Source organism: Oncorhynchus keta, chromosome 15 (genome assembly GCF_023373465.1).
Source record: "Oncorhynchus keta strain PuntledgeMale-10-30-2019 chromosome 15, Oket_V2, whole genome shotgun sequence".
NCBI classification, from domain to species: Eukaryota; Metazoa; Chordata; class Actinopteri; order Salmoniformes; family Salmonidae; genus Oncorhynchus; species Oncorhynchus keta.
The window spans coordinates 15,343,845-15,360,670 of NC_068435.1; the positions used below are offsets into that span (position 1 = coordinate 15,343,845).

Consider the following 16,826-nt stretch of genomic DNA (forward strand, 5'->3'; position numbering starts at 1 on the left):
TTTTGTTGCCAACAACACTCCCTCTCTCTCAGTGAACAGCACAACTCATCAGTCCACTGCAACTCACCCCAGTGGACCTCAATAATTTAGACAGCCAGCAGCAGCAGTGTGTGCAGTGATGCGTGGTGTTTTCCACTGTGCTCTCTATCTCTCAGCTGCTTCAGTCCAGGTGTCGTGTGTCCTGTCCGCATGTGATGAATATACAAGGGGAGGGTACAATATAAGCCATGTAATGAGGATAGTGACTATGCCCTCACGGTTACATCTGACTGTCACCACTCTAACCTGAGCTATGTTTAGGTCTAGACATACACACACAGACACGTTGGTTTTACTATCCAAGTGGGGACCAAAACATTTATTCCCATTCAAACTACTATTTTCCCTAACCTTAACCCTAACATTAAACCCAAACCCCTAACCATAAACATAATCCTAACTCCTAACCCTAATTCTAACCCTAACCTTAAACCCAAACCCCTAACCATAAACCTAATCCTAACTCCTAACCCTAATTCTAACCCTAAACCAAACCCCTAACCATAAACCTAATCCTAACTCCTAACCCTAATCCTAACTCCTAACCCTAATTCTAACCCTAACCATAAACCTAATCCTAACCCTAATTCTAACCCTAACCCTAAACCTAACCCCTAACCCTAAACCTAATCCTAACTCCTAACCCTAATTCTAACCCTAACCCTAAACCAAACCCCTACACCTAAAATAGCATTTTTCCTTTTGGGGACAGTGAAATGTCTCCACTTGTCAAATGTTCCTTATTTGACTATCCTTGTGAGAACTTTTGGAACTGAAAAGGATAGTGAAGTTAGAACACACATCTGTGGTCTCTGATAGGCAGGATACAGTAAATCATTCAAGAGCTGAACTCATGAAAGGCTGACAGGCATCAAAGCAAGCAAGTTCAAGGCTTCAGTCATACAAAATACACGATACTGCTATAGTCACTGGCCACAGTCCATATCCTGTATGAAATTATTATTAGTAATGGTGAAAACTAATTAAAAAATGTTTTTGCATACAATTCTAAAAATAGGCCTGCACACCACCGTAAAAGCACAAGAATATTTGCCCAACTAAAAAACATGCAGGCCTATAAATATAAACATGAAGGTCTAGTTTATTTTGCTTCTTGTGTGGCATGATCTCCAAAAGGCCTTAAAGTTGATAGATGTGGTGCCTTTAGGACAGGGATGGTCAACTACTGATGGATGTGGGGGCCGCCATTTCAGCGGTGGGATAAGACTGTAACTACCAATTGGGTATCACGAAAAAGTGGTAAAAAGTACAAAATAAAGAATAAATAAAAAATATATAAATCAGCTGACATAGGCTAATTAAGTGCAGTCAGTGACTGACATAACAAGAGATAAACTGCTGATGCATATCAACAATTCGAAATTGCACCCTGTGTATTGTACAGTTGAGATTTTGAGAGTTGAATAGTAGAATACACAAGGTTCAATTTCTACAAAACAAAAACAATTTGGTTTTTTTTTTTGGGGGATATGCGGGCCTATATAAATTGCCAATCCCTACTCTAGAGCGATTCAGGTTTACATGATTGTGTTTGCTTTTCATGTACTGTGTAAATGATGTGTAATAGATATCTAGTGTAATTGTTGTTTGTTGATGTGTTGTTTATTAATGTGTTAGACAGGTCGTCATTGTAAATAGATAGCCATTTGTTCTTAATTTACTTACCTATATAAATAACGGTGAAATAATATAAATTAACAAGAGAAAGACTAAAACAACGCAACCCTTAAACGTTTAGCAGCTTTTCTGCTCACACAAACAAAAAACAAAGAATTGTATCCTATGTGCTACTTTAATTTTCCACGGTTTATCAGATGGAGTCATTACATTACATTCCAAATTCCGTGTCACCAACACAGCCTGTCAAACATAATTGTAGTACCAACTGATAACGTTCACTTACCTGAAACGTCTTTAGGCTAATGTTATTGAAAAACGGTCATTGTGCACAAAAAAGTTTAACATTACATCTATTATCACTTCGAATATAAGGCCTACTTTTCGAAGTTTTTTAACGCATGTAGGCTACATCTCCTGAAACTATTAAAACGTGTGCACTTGCCTGTTCTCTTCGCTGCTCCAATGCGCATGGTGGTGCGCAAGGATCTCAACCAGTCTATGGTCTCAACACAGTAGACTTTTCAAAAACAATTGCGCTCTCCTTCAAAATGTGGAGACTGGAGGGAGAGAGCCTACCTTAAACTGTATGTCGCCTATCACATTTTTTCCAGATCAGTAATATAAAGGTGGAGGAGAGATACAACACATCTGGAAGAATGTTCATCTGCTGTATAGGCTTACCTGCAAAACTCTTGACAGGAATAGATTTTCATAAAAATAAAACAAGTTACTAAAACAAATGTTTTTTTTTTGTATTCTTATGGATTCTTTAAAAAACGGAATTATTGCATATGTCATTACTGTGTTAGTGGATTGTTGGTTCCCTACTGCCCTTTTAACGTTTCATATTTAACAATTAATGTAAAGAAAATACAAAAAACTACCCACGTTATGTAGTGTATATGTAAAGCTCTGCAAATGCAATGCTAGTCAATGAAATGTGAATTGACCCTGTTAGCATTGTCCACAAAAGTCCAAAGGTACACAATTGCGCTCTGGGTTGGTTTACGAGTTCATTCACTCCAGGACTGAAACTCATACTCACAATATTTCTGGGCAAGTAATCTTTACAGTAGCACAAAACATGTTGTAGACTATAATGGAACAACACACAGTTAGTGATTTGTACAGACATTTACTGAAATCTAAATAAACAACACACCAACAAAAACAAATGGTGCTTAAATAAGGAAACAATCAAAGGCGTGACAGGAAGAGAATAATGATGGTCCTTTTGTTCCTTCTGTGTGTTATTTCTTCAGGTCCGACCCTTTGCCAAGCTGTCTTGGTCGAAATTGCGGATCCTGTTCTTGATGTGGCCTAATTTAGCTTTCAGATAGTCACAGCGTCCCTTCTTCTCCAGGAAGGCAGGGTTCTGTGAAGTCAAAAATAAACACACACCGTGTTGACTGCAGCTCCATCACTTCGCCTCTTTCTCCACCGCCTGATTCTTTTTGTAATGTAAGCGGTGTTAAATGAGAAATCTAGAGGCCCCGTTTCAAAGTAGCAGCAATATTATTCACATGAATGGGCAGCGTTATTGAAAAAGCAAATATTACCTGGGTGTTTACACAACAGTAACAATTCTACTACATCTCAGTTGAACATTAAAATGACTGCTGAATGATTTTTGAAATTGTTTCAGCGTAAGTGAGGAAGCGTGAGTGGAATGTTAGGGGTCTCCATTCACCACATACACTTTTGTTTTGCTCATACTTCTTCAAAATCCGCTGGATTCTCTTCTGCTCCTAGATAATGGACAGAACAAACACCCACAATTAAATTGGTTAAAAGGATGAAAGATATTCATGTTTAAAAATTATATTATGCAGATGTCATTGGGCTATATTGAGTGGAAGCCTTTGTGCAGGGCATGGAATGGAATGGATTGTAACTCTCATTGCTCAGTGACAGTGACAATGAGATAACAAAAATATATTGAGTTCAAGTGTAGTTACACTTCCAGAAAAAAGGAAAGGGGTATCATATCATAGTGTGATCGAAAACACCATCGAGGCTCAGGCCCAGATTTGCAGAGTTAGATGAAATCACTCACCTCATGACTATTGCCATCTTTGAGGAGTTTGCCCATCATGGCATCCAGCTCTCGGAACTTCATGAAGGTGGTACTGATGTCTTTGTGAAGGTCCTTGTACTCCTGATACTGGTCATTAAAAACAGCTTTGTATTTTTCCCTTTCTTCCATAGAGAAGATTTCTGGATATTTACTGAAGGGACAGGGTAAGACACAAGGCAATGTTAGATAATGTCTTATTACATATCATTATTGCACCTCGTACAATTTAACCAAATATGAGCACTTCCTGTTGCTCCATGTGTACCTCAGCATGAGAGCCTCACATCCTTACCCAAAATCAGTGTCAGGATATTAGGCAAATCCTCTCACTCACATTATATAGTCTGCGACGACTCTGGGCTTCTCGGCATACCCTGTGGGGTTGGCTCTGTTCCGGCTGCCTGGCTCCTCCTGATGGAAATCTGTGATGTGCAGGCGTTTGGTCGCCCTTACTGAGCTGTCCATCTCATCCTTAAACACAATCCTCTTGATCTGGGGATGAGGAGGTTTGGTCTGGGCAACAGAGATGGACCTCAGATGCTCCTGAAGCCAAAGTTGAAGAATTACGTATCATGCAACAACTCAAAGTATATTAGATACCAAAGCATCCAATGACACATGTACACTGTGATGAAAGGGTAAAAACAAACTGCCTCATGTTGCCTCATATGGTGATTGCAACTGTGTGAAGTTATCTACAGTACCAGTCAAAAGTTTGGACACACCTGCTCATTCCAGGGTTTGCCTTTATTTTTTACTATTTTCTACATTGTATAATAATAGTGAAGAGGTTAAAACTATGAAATAACACAGGGAATCATGTAGTAAGCAAAAAAGTGTTTAACAAATCAAAGTATGTTTCATATTTGAGATTCGTCAAAGTAGCCACCCTTTGCCTTGATGACAGCTTTGCACACTCTTGGCATTCTCTCAACCAGCTTCATGAAGTAGTCACCAGGAATGCATTTCAATTAACAAGTGCGCCTTGTTAAAAGTTAATTTGAGGAATTTCTTCCTTTCCTTCTTAATGCGTTTGAGCCAATCAGTTGTGTTGTAACAAGGTAAGGATGGTATACAGAGAATAGCCCTATTTGGTAAAATACCAAGTCCATATTATGGCAAGAACAACTCAAATAAGCAAAGAGAAACGACAATCCATCATTACTTTAAGACATGAAGGTCAGTCAATGCGGAACATTTCAGGAACTTTGAAAGTTTCTTCAAGTGCAGTCACAAAAACCATCAAGAGCTATGATGAAACTGGCTCTCATGAGGACAGCCACAGGAATGGAAGACCCAGAGTTACCTCTGGTGCAGAGGATAAGATAGCCAAAAGCAGCATACCACCCTGTATCCCCCTGCTGGCTTTCTTCTGAAACTAAGCAGGGTTGGTCCTGGTTGGTCTCTGGTTGGTCCCTGGATGGGAGACCAGATACTGCTGGCAGTGGTGTTGGAGAGCCAGTAGGAGGCACCCTTTCCTCTGGTCTAAATAAAATATCCCAATGCCCCAGGGCAGTGATTGGGGACATTGCTGTCTTTCGGATGGGACGTTAAACAGGTGTTCTGACTCTCTGTGGTCACTAAAGATCCCATGGCACTTATCATAAGAGTAGGGGTGTTAACCCTGGTGTCCTGGCAAAATTCCCAATCTGGCCCTCATACCATCATGGCCACCTATTCCTCCCCAGCTTTCAATTGGCTCATTCATCCCCCCCTCCTCTCCCCTGTAACTATTCCACATGCTGTTGCTGTAATTGAGAATGTGTTCTCAGTCAACTTACCTGGTAAAATAAGGCTAAAAAAAAAAATACCTTAGAATTACCAGCCTCAGAAAGCAGCAATTAACTGCACCTCAGATTGTGGCGCACAGTTCAAATAACAGACACATCTCAACATCACCTGTTCAGAGGAGACTGCGTGAATCAGGCCTTCATTGTCAAATTGCTGCAAATAAACAACTACTGAAGGACACCAATAAGAAAAAGAGAGTTGCTTGGGCCAAGAAACATGAGCAATGGACATTAGACTGGTGGAAATTTTTTTAATTTTTTTTTTTATTTCACCTTTATTTAACCAGGTAGGCTAGTTGAGAACAAGTTCTCATTTGCAACTGCGACCTGGCCAAGATAAAGCATAGCAGTGTGAACAGACAACACAGAGTTACACATGGAGTAAACAATTAGCAAGTCAATAACACAGTAGAAAAAAATGGGCAGTCTATATACAATGTGTGCAAAAGGCATGAGGAGGTAGGCGAATAATACAATTTTGCAGATTAACACTGGAGTGATAAATGATCAGATGGGCATGTACAGGTAGAGATATTGGTGTGCAAAAGAGCAGAAAAGTAAATAAATAAAAACAGTATAAAAACAGTATGGGAATGAGGTAGGTGAAAAAGGGTGAGCTATTTACCTATAGACTATGTACAGCTGCAGCGATCGGTTAGCTGCTCGGATAGCTGATGTTTGAAGTTGGAGAGGGAGATAAAAGTCTCCAACTTCAGCGATTTTTGCAATTCGTTCCAGTCACAGGCAGCAGAGTACTGGAACGAAAGGCGGCCAAATGAGGTGTTGGCTTTAGGGATGATCAGTGAGATACACCTGCTGGAGCGCGTGCTACGGATGGGTGTTGCCATCGTGACCAGTGAACTGAGATAAGGCGGAGCTTTACCTAGCATGGACTTGTAGATGACCTGGAGCCAGTGGGTCTGGCGACGAATATGTAGTGAGGGCCAGCCGACTAGAGCATACAAGTCGCAGTGGTGGGTGGTATAAGGTGCTTTAGTGACAAAACGGATGGCACTGTGGTAGACTGCATCCAGTTTGCTGAGTAGAGTGTTGGAAGCCATTTTGTAGATGACATCGCCGAAGTCGAGGATCGGTAGGATAGTCAGTTTTACTAGGGTAAGCTTGGCAGCGTGAGTGAAGGAGGCTTTGTTGCGGAATAGAAAGCCGACTCTGGATTTGATTTTTGATTGGAGATGTTTGATGTGAGTCTGGAAGGAGAGTTTGCAGTCTAGCCAGACACCTAGGTACTTATAGATGTCCACATATTCAAGGTTGGAACCATCCAGGGTGGTGATGCTAGTCGGGCATGCGGGTGCAGGCAGCGATCGGTTGAAAAGCATGCATTTGGTTTTACTCGCGTTTAAGAGCAGTTGGAGGCCACGGAAGGAGTGCTGTATGGCATTGAAGCTCGTTTGGAGGTTGGATAGCACAGTGTCCAATGACGGGCCGAAAGTATATAGAATGGTGTCGTCTGCGTAGAGGTGGATCAGGGAATCGCCCGCAGCAAGAGCAACATCATTGATATATACAGAGAAAAGAGTCGGCCCGAGAATTGAACCCTGTGGCACCCCCATAGAGACTGCCAGAGGACCGGACAGCATGCCCTCTGATTTGACACACTGAACTCTGTCTGCAAAGTAATTGGTGAACCAGGCAAGGCAGTCATCCGAAAAACCGAGGCTGTTGAGTCTGCCGATAAGAATTTGGTGATTGACAGAGTCGAAAGCCTTGGCGAGGTCGATGAAGACGGCTGCACAGTACTGTCTTTTATCGATGGCGGTTATGATATCATTTAGTACCTTGAGTGTGGCTGAGGTGCACCCGTGACCGGCTCGGAAACCAGATTGCACAGCGGAGAAGGTACGGTGGGATTCGAGATGGTCAGTGACCTGTTTGTTGACTTGGCTTTCGAAGACCTTAGATAGGCAGGGCAGGATGGATATAGGTCTATAGCAGTTTGGGTCCAGGGTGTCTCCCCCTTTGAAGAGGGGGATGACTGCGGCAGCTTTCCAATCCTTGGGGATCTCAGACGATATGAAAGAGAGGTTGAACAGGCTGGTAATAGGGGTTGCGACAATGGTGGCAGATAGTTTCAGAAATAGCGGGTCCAGATTGTCAAGCCCAGCTGATTTGTACGGGTCCAGGTTTTGCAGCTCTTTCAGAACATCTGCTATCTGGATCTGGGTAAAGGAGAACCTGGAGAGGCTTGGGTGAGGAACTACGGGGGGGGCGGAGCTGTTGGCCGAGGTTGGAGTAGCCAGGCGGAAGGCATGGCCAGCCGTTGAGAAGTGCTTATTGAAGTTTTCGATAATCATGGATTTATCGGTGGAGACCGTGTTTCCTAGCCTCAGTGCAGTGGGCAGCTGGGAGGAGGTGCTCTTGTTCTCCATGGACTTCACAGTGTCCCAGAACTTTTTGGAGTTGGAGCTACAGGATGCAAACTTCTGCCTGAAGAAGCTGGCCTTAGCTTTCCTGACTGACTGCGTGTATTGGTTCCTGACTTCCCTGAACAGTTGCATATCACGGGGGCTATTCGATGCTATTGCAGTCCGCCACAGGATGTTTTTGTGCTGGTCGAGGGCAGTCAGGTCTGGAGTGAACCAAGGGCTGTATCTGTTCTTGGTTCTGCATTTTTTGAACGGAGCATGCTTGGTGAGGTGGTGAGGTGAGGAAGTTACTTTTAAAGAATGACCAGGCATCCTCAACTGACGGGATGAGGTCAATGTCCTTCCAGGATACACGGGCCAAGTCGATTAGAAAGGCCTGCTCACAGAAGTGTTTTAGGGAGCGTTTGACAGTGATGAGGGGTGGTCGTTTGACTGCGGCTCCGTGGCGGATACAGGCGATGAGGCAGTGATCGCTGAGATCCTGGTTGAAGACAGCGGAGGTATATTTGGAGGGCCAGTTGGTCAGGATGACGTCTATGAGGGTGCCCTTGTTTACAGAGTTAGGGTTGTACCTGGTGGGTTCCTTGATGATTTGAGTGAGATTGAGGGCATCTAGCTTAGATTGTAGGACTGCCGGGGTGTTAAGCATATCCCAGTTTAGGTCACCTAACAGAACAAACTCTGAAGCTAGATGGGGGCGATCAATTCACAAATGGTGTCCAGGGCGCAGCTGGGAGCTGACGGGGTCGGTAGCAGGCGGCAACAGTGATAGACTTGTTTCTGGAGAGAGTAATTTTCAAAATTAGTAGTTCAAACTGTTTGGGTATGGACCTGGAAAGTATGACATTACTTTGCAGGCTATCTCTGCAGTAGACTGCGACTCCGCCCCCTTTGGCAGTTCTATCTTGACGGAAGATGTTATAGTTGGGTATGGAAATCTCTGAATTTTTGGTGGCCTTCCTGAGCCAGGATTCAGACACGGCAAGGACATCAGGGTTAGCAGAGTGTGCTAAAGCAGTGAGTAAAACAAACTTAGGGAGGAGGCTTCTGATGTTGACATGCATAAAACCAAGGCTTTTTCGATCACAGAAGTCAACAAATGAGGGTACCTGGGGGCATGCAGGGCCTGGGTTTACCTCCACATCACCCGCGGAACAGAGAAGGAGTAGTATGAGGGTGCGGCTAAAGGCTATCAAAACTGGTCGCCTAGAGCGTTGGGGGCAGAGGATAAGAGGAGCAGGTTTCTGGGCATGGTAGAATATATTCAGGGCATAATGCGCAGACAGGGGTATGGTGGGGTGCGGGTACAGCGGAGGTAAGCTCAGGCACTGGGTGATGATGAGAGAGGTTGTATCTCTGGACATGCTGGTTGTAATGGGTGAGGTCACCGCATGTGTGGGGGGTGGGACAAAGGAGGTAACAGGGGTATGCAGAGTGGATCTAGGGGCTCCATTGTGAACTAAAACAATGATAACTAACCTGAACAACAGTATACAAGGCATATTGACATTTGGGAGAGACATACAGCGAGGCATACAGTAATCACAGGTGTTGAATTGGGAAAGCTAGCTAAAAACAGTAGGCGAGGCTAATCAGCTAGCACAACAAACAGCAGGTAAAATGGCGTTGACTAGGCAACTGGGCCGACAGATAAACAAACAAGCAGAATGGGGTACCGTGATTAATGGACAGTCCAGCGTGCGTCAGCTATGTAGCCAAGAGATCAGTGTCCAGGGGGCAGCGGTGGATGGGCAGGGAAGCTGGGCTGGCGAGTGTTATCCAGGTTTTTTTTTTTTTTTTTTTTTAACTAACAATGACTAAATAGCTTGTAGCTAGTTAGCTGGTTAGCGTCTGGAGGTTCTTGAGTGTGTCATAAAAATAAATAAAAATTAAAAGTGATAGCGAATCCGTATCACAGTGGGTGAGGCAGGTTTCCGGAAGGTATAAACAAATAAAAATCAAAGAGAGATAGAAAGTAAATGGGTTCAGAAGTGTTTGGGATGAGGTGAGTCAGATGGTTAGCAGGCCTGTGCTAACAAGCTAACAGTTCGTAGGCCCGGGCTAGACAAGCTAGCCGTTAGCAGGCCGAATAGCAAGTAGGGAGATAGCGAGGGCTAGAGAGCTAACCTTTGGGGGACGTCGCGATGGGGTGAATCTGTCCTTTGGTCTGATGAGTCCAAATTTGAGATTTTCTGTTCCAACCGCCATGTCTTTGTGAGGTGCAGAGTAGGTGAATGGATGATCTCCACATGTGTGGTTCCCACCGTGAAGCATGGAGGAGGAGGTGTGATGGTGTGTGGGTGCTTTGCTGGTGACACTGTCGTAATTTATTTAGAATTATAGGCACACTTAACCAGCATGGCTACCACAGCATTCTGCAGCGATACACCATCCCATCTGTTTTGCGATCAGTGGGACTATCATTTGTTTTTCAACAGGACAATGACCCAAAACACACCTCAAGGCTGTGTAAGGGCAATTTGACCAAGAAGGAGAGTGATGGAGTGCTGCATCAGATGACCTGGCCTCCACAATCACCTGACCTCAACCCAATTGAGATGGTTTGGGATGAGTTGGACCACAGAGTGAAGGAAAAGCAGCCAACAAGTGCTCAGCATATGTAGGAACTCCTTGAAGACTGTTGGAAAAGCATTCCAGGTGAAGCTGGTTGAGAGAATGCCAAGAGTGTGCAAAGCTGTCATCAAGGCAAAGCTGTCATCAAGGAAAAGGGTGGCTACTTTGAATAATCTAAAATCTGAAAAATATTTTGGTTACTACATGATTCCATATATGTTATTTTATAGTTTTTATGTCTTCACTACTATTCTACAATGTAGAAAATAGTAAAAATAAAGAAAAACCCTTGAATGAGTAGGTGTGTCTAAACTTTTGACTGGTACTGTATATATTTAACTATATTGTTCAACTTTATCAATCATATGTATTTCGTCTTCCTACAGAGATGAAACACATATGGTAGAGAAACATAATTTTTCTAAATGTTGTCTTCAATTGAAAAACTCAGCTTATTTGGCTACTCCTTCTGCTGTTGTTTTGAGATCTATGGCATTTGTTTTACTCATTTCACTAAGAACTGCTTGATCTGACACCAGTCACATAACAACTTCCAGATGGCAATTTTTTTTATTACATTTTTTTATTTAACAAGGCCAGTCAGTTAATTATGAACAAATTCTTATTTACAATGACGGCCTACCCCGGCCAAACCCTAAAAAGGACGACGCTGGGGCAATTGTACGCCGCCCTATGGAACTCTCAATCACGGATGGTTGTGATACAGCCTGGAATCGAACCAGGTTCTGTAGTGACACCTCTAGCACTGAGATGCAGTGCCTTAAACCAATGTGCCTCTCAAGAGTGGCCATTCTATTGCCCATTCTGTTGCCAATGGGCAACGGAAATGCCATTAGTCAACCACCTACCTGGCTCTCAAAGAACTCCATCTCCCTGCGGGTGGCTTCATGCCTCCACATTTTCAGACACACCAGGAAGCTGATGAGGTACAACAGCATGTTGATGAAGATGAAAGCCGTGCCAGCCATCTGTCCTCCGTCAACCCGACACAGGCTGGACATTATGGGGTTAATGCCAATGGTCATGTAACACAACCCCCCACGTTTGAGGTCATTCAGGTACACGATACCAGCCGCCATGTAGAGGAGGAACAGGGCGACGTTGATGATGCCTTCTGTGAGCGGCCACCAGGGTGAGTCCAGGAGAATGGTACGGTAGTACATGGTCAGCCCTATCACCAGTAGGAGGATGGTTACAATCCACGTCACCCCAACCACCACCATCACGAATGGAGTCATGGGTCCATTATAAGAGTTCCCCGACGTGCCATGACTATTGTTATACAGTCCATAGGCGTTCGACCACTCACTGTCCTTATAGATGTAGGCACAGACACAGGCAAGGACCATACCCCCAAAGAGAAGTTCAAACCCAGCCAGGAGTCTTAGTAACCCAGGCCAGGATTTCATATAGGAATACTTAAGTTTGTAGACTTCCAACTTCTCCGCATAGTACTCAGCTGGATGGATACTGGTCAACTCTGATTCCTCTGGAAGATAATGTAGTTGGTCGTTGTCTATGGGACTGTCCCTCAACAAGGGCCTACGGGAACTCTTGCTGGAGGTCCCCAGTGAGTCCTGAGTGTCCCAGTACCTCCTCTCTATTATTGGGCTGACAGGTGGACTCACCCTGGACCCATTGGGCACAATCTTAACCCCATTGAAGCTCAGATCAGAGTCTGCATCACCTTTCCCCAATTTGTGGAGAATACTGCCCCATGATTGGAGGAGGAGGGTTCTCAACCTGCCCTTTAGGGTCCCCTCGTCCTCACCATCACCCTCTCCTTGTACATGTGGAGGAGTGATGGATGAGTGGGCAGTGGAGTTTGCATCATGTGAAAGGTTATCCTCAAAGGTTCTCTGAGGTGTTAGCTCTGCTGGGCCATTGTTTGAGGAGATCCTCTTCGAAGAGGAGTTCCCATCCACACTCTCAGGGTCTCCGCTCTTGAATATCTTACTCCAGTTTTTCATGCTATGGGCTGATATACAGTAAGTGGGCTTATTTAATCATTGATGAAAGATGAAGTTAATTTTCTTGTCGTAGAGGAACTGTGTGAATCAAAAAGGAACAAAAAACAAAACAGGCTTAGGCCTACTGTAATAGGGATTTAGCATTTTTGAATATGTATGCTGTGTATTTTTTCACATGTAATAATTGTTGATATTAACTAACATTTTGACCAATTAATCCTATATTTACATTTAAATTTTAATCATTTTTTATAGACGCTCTTGTCCAGAGCGACTTACAGTTAGTGCATTGATCTTAAGATAGGTGGTTGTCTCACCTAGCTATCAAAGTCTTAGTAAGTACATTTTTGCTCAATAAAGTAGCTATCAGCAAAGCAGTGCGACACTCTTCGAAAAAAAGGTGCTATCTAGAACCTAAAATAGTTATTCAGGTGTCCCCATAGTCCAAGTCGATATTCATGTACTAAGAAGGAATTCCCCTCGACCACGACCAAAAAATGGGGAAAACAAACATTATTTCCCATTGACCGCCATTGTAAAAGAGCCAACTTAGTTGTCAATTTTTTGTTATACAGAAATAACAAAACGTGCCGAAAAGCTACTGTGTTGTTCAATGTAACCAGGTCAAAAATCTCGACCTACGGTTCGCAACGCTCCCACATAGGGCAATAGATATTGCGAGAAGAGCCCTGTGGCTTCAGGCTATTCGGCGTGGTAAATGTGTGGACCTCGTGTCCAAGTAGGCTACACGTAGCTAGCTATGTGTGTGGAAAACATTTCATCACAGGTAAGACATTTAACTTGTTTAGTATATATAGTCTGTTTGTAACTCCACTCACTAGTTGCAACTGTATACAGTGGTGGGAAAAGTACCCAATTGTCATACTTGAGTAAAAGTAAAGTTACCTTAATAGAAACAGAATGAAAAGTCACCCAGTAAAATACTACTTGCTGTAAGTAAAGTTAAAAATATATACTTAAGTTTCAAAAGTAAATGTAATTGCTAAAATATATTTAAGTATCAAAAGTATAAGTATAAATCATTTAAAATTCCTTATATTAAGCAAACCAGAAGACACCATTTTTGTTTTTATTTTATTTATGGCTAACCAGGTGCACAGTCCAACACTCAGACATCATTTACAAACTAAGCATTTGTGTTTAGTGAGTCCGCCACATCAGAGGCCGTAGAGATGACCATGAATATTCTCCTGATAAGTGTATGAGTTGGACAATTTTCCTGTCCTGCTAAGCATTTAAAATGTAACGAGTACTTTTGGGTGTCAGGGAAAATGTATGGAGTAAAACGTACACTATTTTCTTTAAGAATGTAGAGAAGTAAACATTTTAAAATATATAATTGTCACGACTATCACCGAAGGTGGCTCCCCTTCCCGTTCGGGTGGCGCTCGGCGGTCGTCGTCGCCGGTCTACTAGCTGCTACCGATCCCTTTCCCCTTTTCGTTTTGTTTGGTCTAATTGGTTTCACCTGTTCCTTGTTTGGGGTTTTGGGTTGGGGTTATTTAAGTTCAGTTATCCCGCCTGTGTTCGTGTGGGCTTGTTTGCTGTTTTTTTGGTTCAGGAGTGTCCTGTCATTTTTGGAGCGTTTTACGCCTGTGTTCTGCGTTACCCTCTTGTTTGCTGTGATTGTTCCGGAATAAACGTTTTTTTCCGAATCCTCTGCTCTCTGCGCCTGACTCCACACCCATCACTCTTCGAATCCTGACAATAATTAGTCAAATAAAATACAGATACCCCCAAAAACTACTTAAGTATTACTTTAAATCATGTTTGCTTGACTGTGTAGTCAATTTGTTTGTGTTGTTGGTCTTGGCTAGCTTAAATTTCCAGTTGGTAGATAGTTATCACTCACTCACGTGGCTGCTAGCACCATCATGAAAAGGGTCATGAGGGAACCCCTAAAAGATTTTGTTTTTCTACGAGAACGCTTGAGAACAGGCAATGTTGAAAAGTCATCTTTAGACATACTTTTCTTAAATGTAGCTTTGTAATTGAGTAAAACAAGCAGACAAGAAAATAGTGTCTGAAAAGGGTCACGTTTTTGCTGTGAGCCAATGGGGTAACCTAGGTAACCACAGCTTGTTTTCCCCACAGGCAGAAGGGGCTGTAACATTCTATTTAATACTAACTGGGATTATAGGAGAACCCTTTGAAGAACCCTTTTTGATTCCAGGTAGAACCCTTTTGAGTTCTATGTACAACCCCTTACAAAGATGGCTCTACATGGACTCCAAAAGAGTTCTACCTGGAACCAAAAAGGGTTCTACTATGGGGCCAACTGAAAAATCCTTTTGAACCCTTTGCTAAAAGTGTAGAAAAAAGTGTGAGTGTTAGTGCAAGAAAATGGGTGTTAAAGTTTATCTCTTATTTTTCCCTATATGACATCATGTTCTTACGTACCCCCCTTTATTATAATGATGTGGCACAGATATGTTACTATAGGTCAGCTAAAAATAGAGCTCCACAAGAATGTTTGATCTTGAGAAAAAAAATTACTGTGGCAGAATGTTTGTGAAACACTTTTTCTTTACAGCACATACAATAGCCTCTCCCTCACAGGAGTCTGAGGAAGACTCATTTATCACATTGTGCAGTCAATGTCAGAAACAGTTCAGGTTCTCAGCGGGAGCATGCTGTTTCCAGCTCCTCGCTTCCAACTCAAGAAAGGAGAAAACAAAATTGCTTTCTGGTTTAAACTGTGCATTTCTACATTTCTACCTGCTACAACTCACAAGACAAAAGAGGCTTAAAACTTACCTTTGGCTCACAATAAACTGACACGTAAGCTTAACGTCTACACAAATGATCAAACTATAACTTCAAATAAAGTCTTAATTAAATCCCTCTATGATTTTCTTTACATGGAAAGTCAGGTTTATATGTGATGTGGAAGTTAGAAACTTCCTTTAAAATGTAGGCAGCTTACCTAGTTGTTGCTAAGGACAAGTTCCACACTGGCCAGTTCTGAGTAGCACAACTGTGATGCAGAAACGGTTCTCAAAATGATGTGTTGCAGAAACTGTTCTCAAAATGGCTGCCCCTACAGCAGGCCCAGCCAGCTCCTCTCAGGTGACTCAGCTGTGTTATCGCAGGCGGTCGAGCTGAGAGGGAAGCAGAGCTTGAATATTAAACCTGACCAGCCCTTGTGTTGGTGCTGCCGGGTGGCTGGCACCGCTATGCTAATCTCTGTGGGAGAACGGCTATAAATATTTACATACAAAACCTAGATAGTGACAACTCTGAGAGAACACTGCTCAAACTTCTCTGACGCTGAGTGTATTTGACCTCGGCAGGTGTTTTGAAAATGTTTTGGAAGAGAATAGTAATTTACCTCAACAGATGTTTTGAAAATGTTTTGGAAGAGAATATTAATTTACCTCAACAGGTGTTTTGAAAATGTTTTGGAAGAGAATAGTAATTTACCTCAACAGGTGTTTTGAAAATGTTTTGGAAGAGAATAGTAATTTACCTCAACAGATGTTTTGAATGTGTTTTGGAAAAGAAAATACTTCCCTATTAAAGAATTATGTTTATTCTGAAAAAGGTTATCTCCGGTAATACCAAATCTATTCTGTGAATTCATCAGGGGCACCTCTCCAGTTTGACATCAATCCTACCCTATTAATCATATTACAACCACTATCTAAGATCTGCAAAATAGCTTATCTCATTATCTATAATTCAATTATATTCTCATAACCATAAACATAGCCTAAGTCTGGCACTAGAGGCCAGCATACTCCAGTTATTAGGTTTCCCTCTCTCTCTCTCTCTCTCTCTCTCTCTCTCTCTCTCTCTCTCTCTCTCTCTCTCTCTCTCTCTCTCTCACACACTCTCTCCCTTTCTTTCTCCACTCTCTCCATTTCTCATTCCCACTCTTATCCCCAATTGCACAGAGAGCACAACCCCAGCAGTGATGTTCTTGCCTCTCATGACCGTGTTTTCTCAGTCATGTGTAAAAAGGCTTTGGGCCTGATTCCTCCCCACCTGCTTTGGACATGGCTGGATTACAGGGCTGTCTTTACTGACTCTCAGCTTCGTCAGGTTCAGTGGAACAATGCAGGGCCTGAATCAAACCGGCAGCTAGTAACACCTCACCTGTAGTGAGGTGTTTCCCTCCAGGGTTAGAATGATCTAGGAGCTGCTGACACTGAGCTAACTAGAGCTCGCTTCCCTACATTGATATAGAGCTGCTATAGAGTGTAAGATATGACATTGGTGCCTTATGCTTGTCTCTTTGTGTGTATTTTCATCAGAATCTGCCACTACTGTAACATTAGCCAAAACAATGGCCAGTGTTACCTGT

General features: G+C 42.8%; 1 protein-coding gene across 1 annotated transcript in view; it reads right to left on the bottom strand.

Annotated features, from left to right (window-relative positions):
- Positions 1–15,796, bottom strand: part of LOC118400380 (uncharacterized) — a 41,040-nt gene extending 25,244 nt beyond the window's left edge. Inside the window, exons 1-6 of the mRNA XM_035797191.2 lie at positions 15,447–15,796; positions 11,378–12,577; positions 4,092–4,300; positions 3,737–3,908; positions 3,378–3,428; positions 2,950–3,055 (exon numbers count right to left, since the gene is read on the bottom strand). Coding sequence (XP_035653084.2) covers positions 2,950–3,055; positions 3,378–3,428; positions 3,737–3,908; positions 4,092–4,300; positions 11,378–12,499 — 1,660 coding nt within the window. The 5' untranslated portion in view covers positions 12,500–12,577; positions 15,447–15,796. The remainder of the gene's footprint in view (positions 1–2,949; positions 3,056–3,377; positions 3,429–3,736; positions 3,909–4,091; positions 4,301–11,377; positions 12,578–15,446) is intronic.
- Between the last annotated feature and the right edge of the window lie 1,030 nt (positions 15,797–16,826).